We start from the raw sequence: 13,997 nt of genomic DNA, 5'->3' as shown, positions 1-13,997 counted from the left end.
GGCATGGCTTTAGGGGTAGCACTAGATCCAAAAGATGGAATTCTAAGAATGTAGTTTTTGCAATTTTCACAGTGAAGATTTTCTAATCATAGGTTAAGAATGGACTGAACTACCTAGCAAACCATTCTCTAGAAGTGTTCAAGCAAAGGCCAATTTATTATCAGTGATGTTTTAAACGGGAGTTAAAAGTGGGCTTAAAAAAAAAAAAAAAAAAAAAAAAAAAAAAAGGCATTCAGTCTTTCCAATCTTGAGATTATGACCGAAGAAAGACTCAAGTAACATGTAAGCTTCAAGTTCCTGTGATATTCAAAGGCCATCTACCTCAATATGTTGATTTAGTTATTACAGTTACTTTATTCTAGGATGCTAAAACCTTAAAGTGAAACCAGCATTTAAAATTTTGAGTTCCACCCACCCTCAATCCCCCAAATCAAAGAGCATTTCTTGGTTTAGCTGGGTTGTAGTGGGTCCAAACTTAGTCAATTAAAAAAAAAAATTCAGAATTAAGTAGATTACTCTTCAAATGCATGAAAACTCTAGAGGCTTTACTATAAACTAATGAGCACAGCCTACTGAGGTGTACTCATTCTCTCAGCTCTAGCTCTTCACTTCACACTTGCTGTAGGCTAGATTAAGTTAAACTAAGGGGCTAGAGAAGTAAAACTAAAAGCTCCCCATCCTTTTCAACCATCAAGTTTGAAAATGTAAATCAATTCGTATTTTTGTGTAAAATGTTAATTCCTTCAAGTTTTCCAAAGCAGGTAATAAACATACACTTCTAGTTTATGTGTGTGATTAGCCATAAAATAACTCCCATCAAAGAGACATTCTAAGTAACAGAGGACCAAGTAAAGACTATGGATGCAAAATCTCTTGTCATTTCACATCTGAGTTGTATTAAAGTCTGGCTACCTATAACCCACTGTACTGTAAGAAACTCCTCTTGGCTAAATAGTCCACAAACTACTCTAGTAGCTATGCCAGGCAAAGAACAAGAAATAGAGCAGCACAGAAATGGGCAGAGACTTTGTTAATAGAAACAATGTTAAGCACGTTTAAGCAAGTAAGGAAACTGAGCACATGCTCTTTTAAAATAAATCTTAAATCTCTGCTAAGGTAAAGATTCCATTTTCCTATTTAGCGTAATGTGTAAGTTTGGCAAAAATGCTATTCAGAAACTAACAACAGAGAAGAGGAGTTAATTCTTTAATTTAAGCTAGGTGCAATTTTATTTACAGGTTTTAGGCTAGGTGCAACAGGCATGATATAAAAAGGAGAGAAGTCCTGACTTCAATTCCTGGCTCTGCCTCACATCACTGGCAATGTGATATAGAAAAGACAACCAATCTTCCTGAGCCTCCATGTCTCATCTGTAAAATAGGGACAATAAAGATCCTGCCTTTTTCACAGGATCATTGTGAGGGTTAAATGAAACCAGTACTTCTAAAAGCACATTTCAAACCGTTAGGAACTATACAATGCAATTTGATATTATTAATATATTACATCCAATATTTCCAAAAGCTGGATAGATCAGAAAGTATAATTTGATTATAAGAACAAATCACAGTGGTGTTAGTATACTAGGATAAAACTAATATGCCAAAGGCAAAAAAATCTAAGATTCTCAACTTTTAAATGTTGTTATTATTAATTTAAGTAATGAGAGTCCACTCCCCATTTCTCCAAGGTCTTGAGAACACTGTGGCTAATCTGTAGGTATCCATGATGGAAGGCGGTACTAAAAATCATCTGGCTTATGAAAATTAAGAAACAGATAACATTGCTAGAACTATCAGAAAAGCATGGAGAAATGGTTAAGAGGGGAGCCAGGTAGAAAAAAACCAGCTTGAAGAGAAGTTTGGAGACTGGCTGGGAAGACTGTTTGGTAAATATCAAAATACCAGAAGAATTCACAAGCAATGGCCCTAACAACACTCCTTTCTCAGGGCCTTCACAATTTGCTATTACATAGCAAAATACCTAGGGTTCGCCATCAATCAACAAGCAAAGCAGCAATAAACAACAGAAGTAGTTTATTTACTTCTTCAGTTAAATACCCTGGGAAAGGTCTGGATGAAATCTGGGTACTTTCCTAAACAATTTCAAGAAAAGTACCAAAGACTGTAACTGTGGTCTTCTTCATGGTGTATATAATTTTTGAACTCTTTTGAACATTAAGTGTTATACATATTATTAGTGATTTATTAGCCACCTACTTCAACAGGATATCTGCCAGTTTAACTGGAATCTTTACTGCCCAAGCTCATCCAATAACAACAAAACAGAATAAAATAAGATGGAGCAACAAGCTGAGAAAGAGTACTAATCTTAAAGGCAAAGACTTGAGAGTTCTAGCATGAATTTCTGTCTCTGTTTTGAGGAAAATCATTTAACTACCCTACTTCTGCTTCTCCATCTGTCAAGTAAGTTATCAAATATAAGCTAGACTGCCACCTGTCAGGATGCTGCAGAGTGAATTCCTCTACTGAAAAGATGCTGGGAAAATTTTTAGTTTTTCTGTTACTCTAAGATTGTGTAATATCCTATAAATACATCTTCCCCCAAATAAAATAAAGGTGAAGGGCCTGAAGCACCTCAGCTAAAATGTAATTAAATGGTCCTTCTCTGGGAAATCTTGAGATGAATTATACTTATCAAAACAATTTTTTAAGTACTCATTTTTTTTCTAGTCTAGTGATTTTTATTTTCTCTCTCTCTAGAAAATTTACCTTTATCCTTATCCAATGGTTCCTGGGAAAGAATAGTGCACAGTACCGGGTTTTTCCACACCCCAGTCTCTTGAGCTAGAGTAGCTAAAAAATGCAATTCACAGCTGCCATTCTCCATCAGCTTTTCATGAGCTACCTATAAATATTAAATAAACATCCAAAGAATTACAACAGATTTTTAAAAGCAAGCTTATCAGGCTCTAAATATAATACTAACTTTTGAAAAGACTTTTATCTTAAAATTTTCACATCACATTACAAAGTGCTGAATTCCTTTACTTCTGATTTTTTCAAGATGAATCTCAAGAATTGTATCAATTATAAATTTTAATAAATACAATGTATTTCTAGAAATAAGTCAAACTTATTTTTCCTCCAAAATCTAAACCAAGAGCAAAGTTATTTCTCAAGGAAGCTATCAGAATATCCATAGCATAAAAGACCTTACACATTTTATATCCTGTGTTAGTAAAAAAAACAAAAACAAAAACAAAAACAAAAAACTTTTTCCAAAAAACTACCATTAATAAGTGACAGATCTGCATCAAGGCCTAAGTGACAACATACACATATCCCAATAAAAGGGACTTTTGAAAACAACTAAATGCATGATTTTTCATTTATTTATTACATAGCCTTGGCAATATTCTATTTAAAGCTACGACACTAAAACTTGCTTACTAGTTGTTTCCAAGTGTTCATGCATTTAGTGTATTCTTCGAAACACAAAAGGACCAATAGTTTTTATCCAATTCAGAAACTGTTTATTGGGAATGTCTATGGGCAAAGGACTAGGGAAGAGAGCAACTGGTCCTGCATTTATGGAGCTTATCCTCTACTGGGGTAAAGAAAGGGGAAGCACAGGCTAAATGAAACAAATGCTGTTAAGCAGGTATAAAATAACGCCAAGGAAGCTCTGAAATAAGAGCAAAGTGTTATGGAAACTCTTAAAGCTACATACTATGTTTATACAAAAAGTCTATTCCTCAGAACCATAGAATCTTCCCACTGCAACAAGTTCCAGGGCTTGAAGAAATTTTCTTTAAGTAATTGCTGAAAACTACCATATAAGGATTTAGAGTTATTTCCTTCTCATTAACCCATATGGAAAATATCAACTAGTGCTACTGTTTCAAAAAGGAAAGTTTAAAAGTTTATCTTATGTCAACAAACAAAATAATGAGAAATTCAGTATTTATATTTGCATATAAACAACTTAATTCAGGGATAGAGTGCCAAACAATGAAAAGTTCTACAATAATTATTTACCTAAAAATAAATACTTGCTGGGGAAATAACCTAAAACATGAGGTACTGATATGCTGAAGTAGAAACTACATGATCAAAAAGTTATTTGCAACGTGACAAACAAGACAAGACACCTTCATTGCCACAAACAATTAAGTATTATGTGTAAAATACTATGTGGAATCCTATAATATTAAGATATGAATCCTACCTTCAAGAATTTTGCAACTGATGAAGATTTTAATGGTTAATATTGAAATAGGAAAGCTGATTTCTCTACCTAAATATAGTTTATTTCACATGCTTCTAAAATTTGAGAATAAAATTCTCTTTAATGTATCTCTTACAGAAAAACATCAAGCCAAAAAATATTTTAAGAACTCTGGTTAGAGAAAGAGACAAGTATACTTTGTGAAACTAGCTAGCAGAAACATTCTTTTTAATTAATCAATTAATCAAAACGTACTTGAAGCTATAGTATATCCAGCACAATCTAGTGCTTGAAACAAAATTTAACATTCTTGAAAATATTCCAAGACAACTAAGTACTAAATTGTGTAGTACTACGTAAGGCAGAATAATAGCACTAAATAAAAAAGACAAAGCATGTGTTTTCAGTTATAGGAGAAAAGCATGAACTCTGGACTAAAGAACCTTGATTCAAATGACTACTCTGTAAAATCAACTGTACAAATTTGGGCAAATAAAAATTTTAAAGTATGAGCCTCAGTTTCCTCACCTTTAAAATGGGAAAAATATACCTACCCCCACAAAGGATTATATGATATATTAAATTCTTATAAAAATATTGCAGATGTTCAGCAATTAAACTGTTTCTAAATACAAATTAGGGCATTTTTTTTTGTTTTCCCTTACTGGTCTGGCAAAGTCCTAAACTGATCTTAAAGAACAGTGCAATATTCAACCAATCTATCTAAATGTATATATTCATTAAGCACACATTTATTGAACATCTACTATATGCATGACATTAGTGTTAACAAGAGCTGCAATTAATGCTTGTTATTAGTTAGATGTTTTAAAGTGTAACCAAAAAATTTATATAGAGTAAAGAAAACAGACATAAGATATGCCTATATGAAATCTAATAGGTAGATATTCTCACCTGCACCAGTGTCTGAAACTGTTCCCATTGTTTATCTGATAACTCGACAGGCAGGCACAATAAAAGTTCAACACAGCTTCTAAAAAACAAAAAATTGGTAACGATAGAAATAATTATTAAGATTCAAAGTAAAATAAAACAAATAATTCTAGTATCAGTAGGTACCCCAAAACTATTCTATTTAAACTATCATAAAAGACTGAAGTACAGAATTAAAACAAAAGAGCTGTATCTGATTTTTTATTTACTCAAAGGTCTACTCACAATGCCAAGCGTTCCAGAACCAATGCTACATTTTCACATTCAGAGGTAAGATAAGGTCGGGCTTTAACATAACTTTGGATAGCCACTGTGTATACCTCCAATAAAGGTAAAGGATCTTCTGAAGTTTTCCATTTCTCTGCATATTCAAGGAGTGTCTGTTTTGGAAGGAATAATAAAAAATATTCAACGTAAATCAAAATACATACTGGCTAATCAGTTTTTCTCTCCTCCCTGAGAAATTCTGAAAAATAACATGCTTTATCTGTGAAAACAAAAAGTAGCTTATACCAATTAAATTATTAAAAGTAATAAAGCCATAGTCTTATTTCTAGCAGCTCTCTAGAGGAGAAAAGATTAGTGTTAACTCATCCAACAACAGCATCATTTCATGAAGGATGACTTCTTTAGTCAAAATGTCACCTTTCACCCCCAAACTTCTAAGATTTAAAAGTTGTTTTAAAAACAAGATACCTAGACCAGCTTGACCAGGAGGCATGTAGTAAAGAATTTCAAATATTTACACTTTTATTTTTCATATAGGGAGCATAAAATTGAATACCTAAAATAAATAAATTGCATATATGGTCAGAAGAAATGTAACTTTTCAGTTAACAAAAAATAACGGTACAACATATTGTTATTTTTTATGACAAGTTTTATCATTTTAAAAAAATCATCTAAAGAACTTCAACAAATATAAAGTCAAATAACTTGTATAATAAAGTGCTTATTTTTTTTTTAAATAAAAACTACTCCTCATCCCTTAATGAAGTAAATATTTCAAATGCACCATATCAGAATTACTAAAAGGAAAAAACCCTGTTTATTCTATAGAAAGAAGAGATGGAATAAACTGGCAGCAGCATTTAAGCAGACACCCACATTTAAGATTCTACAACTATTAAAATCGTGGGTTACTAAAAAGTATTATCTAAAAGGTTCTATAAGTATGCTAAATAAAGGCCTCTAATTGTTTTTATAATATAGAAAACTGCCATAATTGGTCCTCTTCACACTTCAAGATTTAAGACTCGTCTTATCACGTGTAAATTCAGTGTCCTTTCCTAGGAAAGAGGGTATCTTGAATGAAAACTCCATGAGGGCTTATATTCTTTGGCCTACAGAAGCAGTTTTTAAAAAATATGTAGGGGCGCCTGGGTGGCTCAGTTGGTTGAGCATCTGACTTCGTTCAAGGTGATGATCTCACAGTTCATGAGGTCAAGCCCCACGCTGGGCTCTGTGCTGACAGCTCGGAGCCTGGAGCCTGCTTCCTATTCTGTGTCTCCCTCTCTCTGCCCCTTCCCTGCTCGTGCTCTCTCTCTGCCTCTCAAAGATGAATAAATGTTAAAAAAAAAAAAAAAAAGAAAAAAAAAAGTAAAAATATGTAGATAGGTAAGAAGGTAGGAAGGAAGTTAGGAAGGAGGAAGGAAGAAATTACATTCTACCATTAAACACTCAAATCACTGCCTTGTCTTCTCTACTACCTCTAATAGTAGTTAAGTGATCAGAGAGGATAAGGAAGGAAGAAAGGACTAGAAAGGGTAATCTGGTAAATTTAAGAGCAATGTAGCAACAACTCACTTTATGAGCAGTCATACATATATCCACAGACCCTGACCCTCTCCAAGTTGGACAGAAGTGCAGGTAACCTGGAGACCCAAGCACTCACTTGGCCACTGATATCGGAAGTGAGGACAATCTTGAGGGACTGAATCCTTTAACCTATGGAATCTGATGCTAAGTTCAGGTAGTTAGTGTCAGGCTTTAATTGTAGAACACCTATTTGGTTTTGGAGAGTTAGAGAAATAGTATTGGGAAAAACCATTTATTTCATGTTAGCAGTAAAAAAAAAAAAAAAATTCCTGCAACAAAACTTTTAAAAATCTAAACAAAAGCTACCAACTGAATGGAAAGATCTGCATTTAGAGGTTCTTCTGTGATTATCTGTCTATTTCTAGGAATGAAATGGAGTATAATATTCTGTGTTTCACACATGCAAATGTTGGCAAGGTTGGTTTTAATGTTTTCCTTGGACATTTTATGATGATGTGACAGAGGATGACCTTACTCACATGTTCAAGAATTTCAGAAGTAACACCAACGATGCATACAATTCTTACTTCAGCTAGCACTTGTTTTTCTACAAAAAGTTATTAAGTATCATTTTCCTTTTTCTGGAAAAACATGTTTAGATGTCTAGGGAATTTCATGCCTGGCAAATGTTCCTAATCTAACATAGATTAGATTGAACACTTAGGCCTCTTGCAATAATGAATCAATTTCCATAATAATAATAGCTTTTGCTAGAAGAGAAAATATATCATACCAATTTCCCAATAGTTCTGAAATTGTAAGCTTCCTTTTTAAAATTATCTCCTAACCTCCCCCCCAAAAAAACCCTAAAGAAGGTGATATATTTCTACATATATATACATATCCAGGCATACCTCATTTTACCGCACTTCACTTTATTATGGTTCAAAGGTATTGTTTTTTTGTTTTTTTTTTGTTTTTTGTTTTTTTTACAAATTGAAGGTTTTGGCAACTTTGCATTGAGCAAGTCTATCAGCACAATTTTTCCAACAGTATTTACTTACTTTGTGTCTTTGTCACATTTTGGTAATTATTGCAATACTTCAAAATTTTTCATCATTTTTATTTTGTTTGTTACGGTGCTCAGTGATCTTTGATGTCACTACTGGAATTCTTAGGGCACCACAAACTGTATTCATAGGACAGTGAACTTAATCTATAAACGCTGCATGTGTTCTGACTGCTCCACCAACCATCTCTCTCCCTCTCCTTGGGCCTCCCTATTCTCAGAGACATAACAATACTGAAATTAGGGCAATTAACCCCGCTGTGGCGTCTAAGTATTCAAGAGAAAGAAGAGTTACATGTCTCTCTCTTTACATCAAAAGCTAGAAATGACTAAGCTTAATGAGGAAGGCATGTCGACAGCCAAGACAAGCTTAAAGCTAGGTCTCCTGTGCCAAACAGCCAAATTATGAATGCAAAGCTAAAGTTCTTGAAGGAAATGAAAAGTGCTACTTCCATGAATACATGGATGCTAATAAAGTGAAACAGTCTTATTACTGATAATGCAGAAAGTTTTAGTGGTCTGAATAGAAGGTCACCAGCCACAACATTCCCTAAACCAAAGACCCTAACTCTCCTCAATCCATGACAGAGAGGTGGGTAAACTGCAGAAGAAATGTTTGAAGCCAGCAGAGGTTGGTTCAAGAAAAGGTTTAAAGAAAAGAAGCCATCTCTGTAACATAAAAGTGTAAGGTGAAGCAACAGTGCTGATAGAGAAGCTACAGCAAGTTATCCAGAAGATCTAGTTAAGATCATTAATGAAAGTGGCCACAGTAAAACAACAGATTTTCGTGTAGACAAAACAGCCTTCTATTTCAAGAAGATGCCATGTAAGACTTTCTTAGCTAGAAGGGAGAAGTCAATGCCTGGTTTCAAAGCTTCAAGGGATAGGCCAACTCTCTTGTCAGGGCCTAATACAGCTGGCGACTAAGCTGAAGCCCATGCTAAAGATTCTAGGGCCCTTAAGAATTATGCTAAAACTACACTGCTTGAGCTCTACAAATGGAACAAAGCTTAAGGGATAACATATCTGTTTACAACATGGTTTACTGAATATTTTAAGCCCACTGTTGAGAAAAAGATTCCTTTCAAAATCTTATCACTCACTGACAATGCACCTGGTCACCCAAGAGCTATGTCAGAGATGTACAAGATTCATGTTGTTTTCATACCTAACACAACATCTGTTCTGCAGCCCATGAATCAAAGAGTTACTTCAACTTTTAATTATTATTTAAGAAATACACTTCATAAGGCTAGAACTAACTGCCCTAAATAGTGATTCTTCTGATGGATCTGAGCAACATAAACTGAAAACATTCTGGAAAGGATTAACCATTCGAGATGCCATTAAGGACATTTGTGATTCATGAAAAGATATCAAAATATCAACATTAAAAGGAGTTTTGGGGCACCTGGATGGCTCAGTTGTTAAGTGTCCGACTCCTGATTTAGGCTCAGGTCATGATCTCATAGTCTGTGAGATGGAGCCCTGTGTCAGGCTCCATGCTGGTAGCACAGAGCCTGCTTGGGATTCTCCACCCCCATCCCCTCGTTCCTACCCACCTGCATGTACGTATACTTGCTCTCTCTCTCAAAATAAATAAACATTCTTATTTTAAGAAAATGTCACTGTCACCCCAAACTTTAGCAACTATTATTCTGATCAGTCAGCAGCTACCATCAAAGCAAAACTCTCCACTTGCAAAAAGATTATGACTCGCTAAAAGCTCAGATGATGGTTAGCATGTTCTAGCAATTTTTTAAACTAAGTACATATTTTTTAGACTGAATGCTACTGCACACTAAATAGACTGCAGTATAGTATAATTTTATAAGCACTGGGAAACCAAAGAAATTATTTAAAAAAAAATTTTTTTTAACATTTATTTCTGAGAGACAGAAAGACACAGAGCATTAGCAGAACAGGGGCAGAGAGAAGGAGAGACAGAATCCGAAGCAGGCTCTAGGCTCTGAGCTGTCAGCACAGAACCTGATGCTGGGCTCAAACCCACAAACCGTGGGATCATGACCTAAGCCGAAGTCAGACGCTTAACTAACTGAGCCACCCAGGCTCCCCAAAACCAAAAAATTTATTGAACTCACTTTACTGTGATATTTGCTTTATTGTAGTGGTCTGGAATTGAACCTCCAATATCTTTGAGGTATGCTTGTATCTACATTTTCCCCAAGACCTAAACTTCTGAATATGTCTAGCTCTGCAAAGGGTATATGAATTCTGTTCTCCTGTCCTCAGATGAAAGAAGTTTTTAAGCTTAATTCTAATATGTAACCAAACATGAGTTCTTTTGGGTTTAACAGAGTCTGACTGAATTGATGAGAAATATAACTGACAAATTACGGAATGTTAGATCCAGAAAGTACCTTAAAAACCATCTTTTTTTTTTTTTTTTTTTTTAACCTCATTTTACAGATGAGAAAAGAGGGAGAGGAAGCAGACTCTGGTGAAAAGGAGACCATTTAGGTGGCTATTTATTTAATAGTGTGGGAAAAAAGTAGGGAGAGGGTAGAAAGATGACAACATACTGAGATGTTATGAAAAAAGTGATGACATGCTTGCTCATAAGGATTACATATAAGAGCATAAGTTAAAAAGTTGGTTAAAAAGCAAATATGTAAAAAAAAAAAAAGAGCAAATATCTATGTGTATAAGGCTTTGAGCATTGGTATTCATAGAAGTATATTAATAGTAGAGGTTCCCTTGTTTCTCAAGACACTAAGATCAGCAGAACCACTGTGAAACTGAAAAAATCCCCAACATAACTGGTTATTAAATTATATTTCTTCAATTAAAAAAGTTACTTATTTATATCTACTTTATACAAGGGCTTTTAGGTGGGAATCTCAGACTGATCAGACTCATATTCTTTTCAGAGAATCAGAAAAGACTTTAAAGATCATTTAATTCTGTTTTACAGAGTAGTAATTAAAGGGTCCAGTGACCTGCACACTATGAATAGAACTGGTAATTAGCAAAGCCAGGCACCCTTACTCTCTGTGAAACATTCTGTCCGCTACAAACAAATATGGTTTGTGGTAATGTTAAGAGAACTATAAATCTGTGGTGTTACTTTATAATTACAAAGTACCTTTTACCTGTATTGCTTCAATTATGCCTCATAACAATAAGAGGAAATACTACTTATCCAATTTGCCAGCCATCCTAGGATTAAGTAACTTCTTTATCAATTAAGTTATTTTATTTTATTTTTTAATGTTTATTTTATTTTTGAGACGGAGACAGAACATGAGTGGGGGAGGGGCGGAGAGAGAGGGAGACACAGAATCTGAAGCAGGCTCCAGGCTCTGAGCTGTTAGCACAGAGCCTGATGCGGGGCTCAAATTCATGGACCATGAGATCATGACCTGAGCCAAAGTCAGACGCTTAACTGACTGAGCCACCCAGGCACCCCGAATTAAGCTTATTTTAGTTGGAAGTAAGGAAATTCAACTCAAAGCAGCATACACTAAGAAAGGCTTCTCACATAACAAGAAATTAAGAGGAAGTTCCTGGACTGGTCAGCATAGTAGCTCAACAATGTCTTTAAGACTATGACAAGCACTGAGTGTCACATGTAAGTAATGAATCACTAAAGCCTACACCTGAGATTAATATGACACTGTATGCTAACTAACTGGAATTTAAATAAAAACTTGAAAGAAAAATAAAATACAAACAAACAATAAAAATAAAACACAATGCCTTCAAGAACGCACATATGCCTTCATTCAGGTCTCCAGTCCTTAAGAGAGTGAAACAGGTTTCTTATCCAGACTCAGCAGTTACCAGAAAGATGAGATCATCTCTTCACGTACATCTCATTTAGGAACAAGGAAACCGTTCCCAAAAAAAAACAAACCCAATTCCCATCAGATTTCTCCTCAGGTCTCAATGGCCAGAATGGCATCACACACCTATGTCGAAAATCCCCCAGCCACAATGGAACCCTATGGTTGAGTTTTAAACCAATCAGAACTCACTCTCTAACGCTGGAGATAGGGCTTGAATCTCACACAAAGCCAAGTGGAGGAAGGAAACTATGAATAAAATCAGGGTTCTATTAGGAAAGTAAGGGAGGGGCCAGTCTCACACTTTGGTTGTTTCACTATTGGTTTTTTCTGTCCACATGCCCTCAGGAATAAGTGAGGGGCGCCTGGGTGGCTCAGTTGGTTGAGCATCTGACTTTTGATTTTGGTTCAGGTCATGATCTCAAGGTCTGTGAGTTCAAGCCCTGCGACAGGCTCTGAGCTAGTAGTGTGGAGCCTGCTGTGCTCTATGCTGACAGCGCAGAACCTGCTTGGGATTCTGTCTCCCTTTCTGTCTGGCCCTCCCTCCCCTGTTCATGTGCACACTCACGCTCTCACTCTCTCCCTCTCAAAATAAATGAACTTTTTTTTTTTTTTTAAAGATCCTCTCTCTCCCTCAAAAAAAAGTCACTATGATCTAGTTTTGGGAGGAGTGGGAAGGGGTGGATAATACAGAAGATAAAAGATAGGGAAAGAAACAAAGTTTTTCTGTAAGGCACCAGATTGTTTCCATTAACGAGTAAACTATAAGTATGGCAGGAAAATTTAAAACCATGTTATATGAAGAATGACTGATGGAACTAATATTGCTTAATCTGGATAATAAATAACATTTACTGAATATTTACTAAAGACTAGGTGCTATTCTGAGAGCTTTACATGTAATACCTATCAGCAATTAGATAAATTACAGTAATATACTTATATTAAAAATGAACAAACTGGGGCACAAAAAGATTAAAGTAACAAGTCCCAAGACTACAGAGCTAGTTAAGAGGCAAAGAAGAGATTCCAACACTTTGGCTTTGGAGCCTGAGTTCTACTAAGTTCTATATTTCTGAAGAAATTTTTGATTCACAGCCAAATTCACATATTTGAAGACTTGTCACATAAGAGTAGTTTTCTTCTGTGTGATCTCACAGAACAAACCAGGACCATTAGGTTAACAAACCAGGACCATTAGGTTAAAGTTTGAAGGAGATATATTTCTACTTCCTCTGAGGCAGAGTCATCAAACAATTAGAGTTAACCAAAACAGGACAGATTAGCCTCCTGGGACAAGAGGACAGATCACAGTTATTCAAGTAGGAGCAAGACTACTCTGAGTTCAGAATGCTGGAGAGGAGTCATCTTTTGGAGACGCATTCTATCATAGTGGAGAAGATACACTTACTGTGTGTGGGGGGGGGGGGGGTGGGTGGGTGGGTGGTGGGGGGTTGGAAACTGGTGGTTCACAGAGGTTTTGATTACTGTATTATTTTTAGATTATTTGAGTTTCTAATCCTTAAAAATAAGCTTGGGGCACCTGGGTGGCTCAGTCAGTTAAGCGTCCAACTCTTGATTTCAGCTCAGGTCACGATCTCACACTTTGTAAGTTCAAGCCCCGCATTGGGCTTGCACTGACAGTGAGGAGCCTTTTTGGGATTTTTTCTCTGTCCTTCTCTCTCTCTCTCTCTCAAAATAAATACATTTAAAAACTAATAATAATAATAATAGTCTTAATAAAATTTGATTTCTGGCTTTTCTTTCTAAAAAAATTAAAAAGTGCTGGCAACCTTAGCCCCATATACTACCATCACAACAACTGGCTGGAGCAGAGTTATGAGTCAAGGTCCTCTGGCATGGACTCTCTGGTTGCTCTGAGCCTCACCTAGCTGCCTCCCTCTTTAAGGGACCTATTTGACCCCTACGAGGTATTTGTGGAACAAGCCTAGAGAGGAGAAAGAAATACAAGTAAAAGAAAGGTTAAAGATAATGCTGCAACAGGATCTCTAATGCAGTGTTTTACAACCTGTCCGCCCCCCTCCCCGCCACTCCCCCATCATCCTCTCCCTAAGGAACCTTTTTTTCCCACTAACCATCCCCCATCTCCAATGAAATGTTAATACCCAGACGTACTGTATGAGCCACAAACTATTGTTATAGCTAAGGGTTTTGTTTTGTTGTTGTTCGGTTTTTTCTTTTTTCTTTTCCTCTCGAAG

The 13,997-nt window shown here is 35.6% G+C and overlaps 1 protein-coding gene across 5 annotated transcripts in view; it reads right to left on the bottom strand.

Annotated features, from left to right (window-relative positions):
* ZNF292 (zinc finger protein 292) overlaps positions 1-13,997 on the bottom strand; it is a 94,059-nt gene that overhangs the window by 39,371 nt on the left and 40,691 nt on the right. For 2 of the 5 annotated variants that reach the window (XM_060616109.3, XM_060616110.3), the window contains 3 exons: positions 5,371-5,525; positions 5,107-5,185; positions 2,733-2,868 (listed from right to left, as the gene is read on the bottom strand). In XM_060616109.3, the coding sequence (XP_060472092.2) occupies positions 2,733-2,868; positions 5,107-5,185; positions 5,371-5,525 (370 nt within the window). Of the gene's footprint in view, positions 1-2,732; positions 2,869-5,106; positions 5,186-5,370; positions 5,526-13,997 lie in introns of those variants that run through there. The other 3 variants (XM_060616111.3, XM_078447125.2, XM_060616113.3) reach the window with 3 other exon arrangements.

This window comes from Panthera onca, chromosome B2 (genome assembly GCF_046562875.1).
Source record: "Panthera onca isolate mPanOnc1 chromosome B2, mPanOnc1 haplotype 2, whole genome shotgun sequence".
Lineage (NCBI taxonomy): Eukaryota > Metazoa > Chordata > Mammalia > Carnivora > Felidae > Panthera > Panthera onca.
Note: the sequence above shows the minus strand (reverse complement) of the source record. Positions and strands in the feature narration are given on the sequence as shown.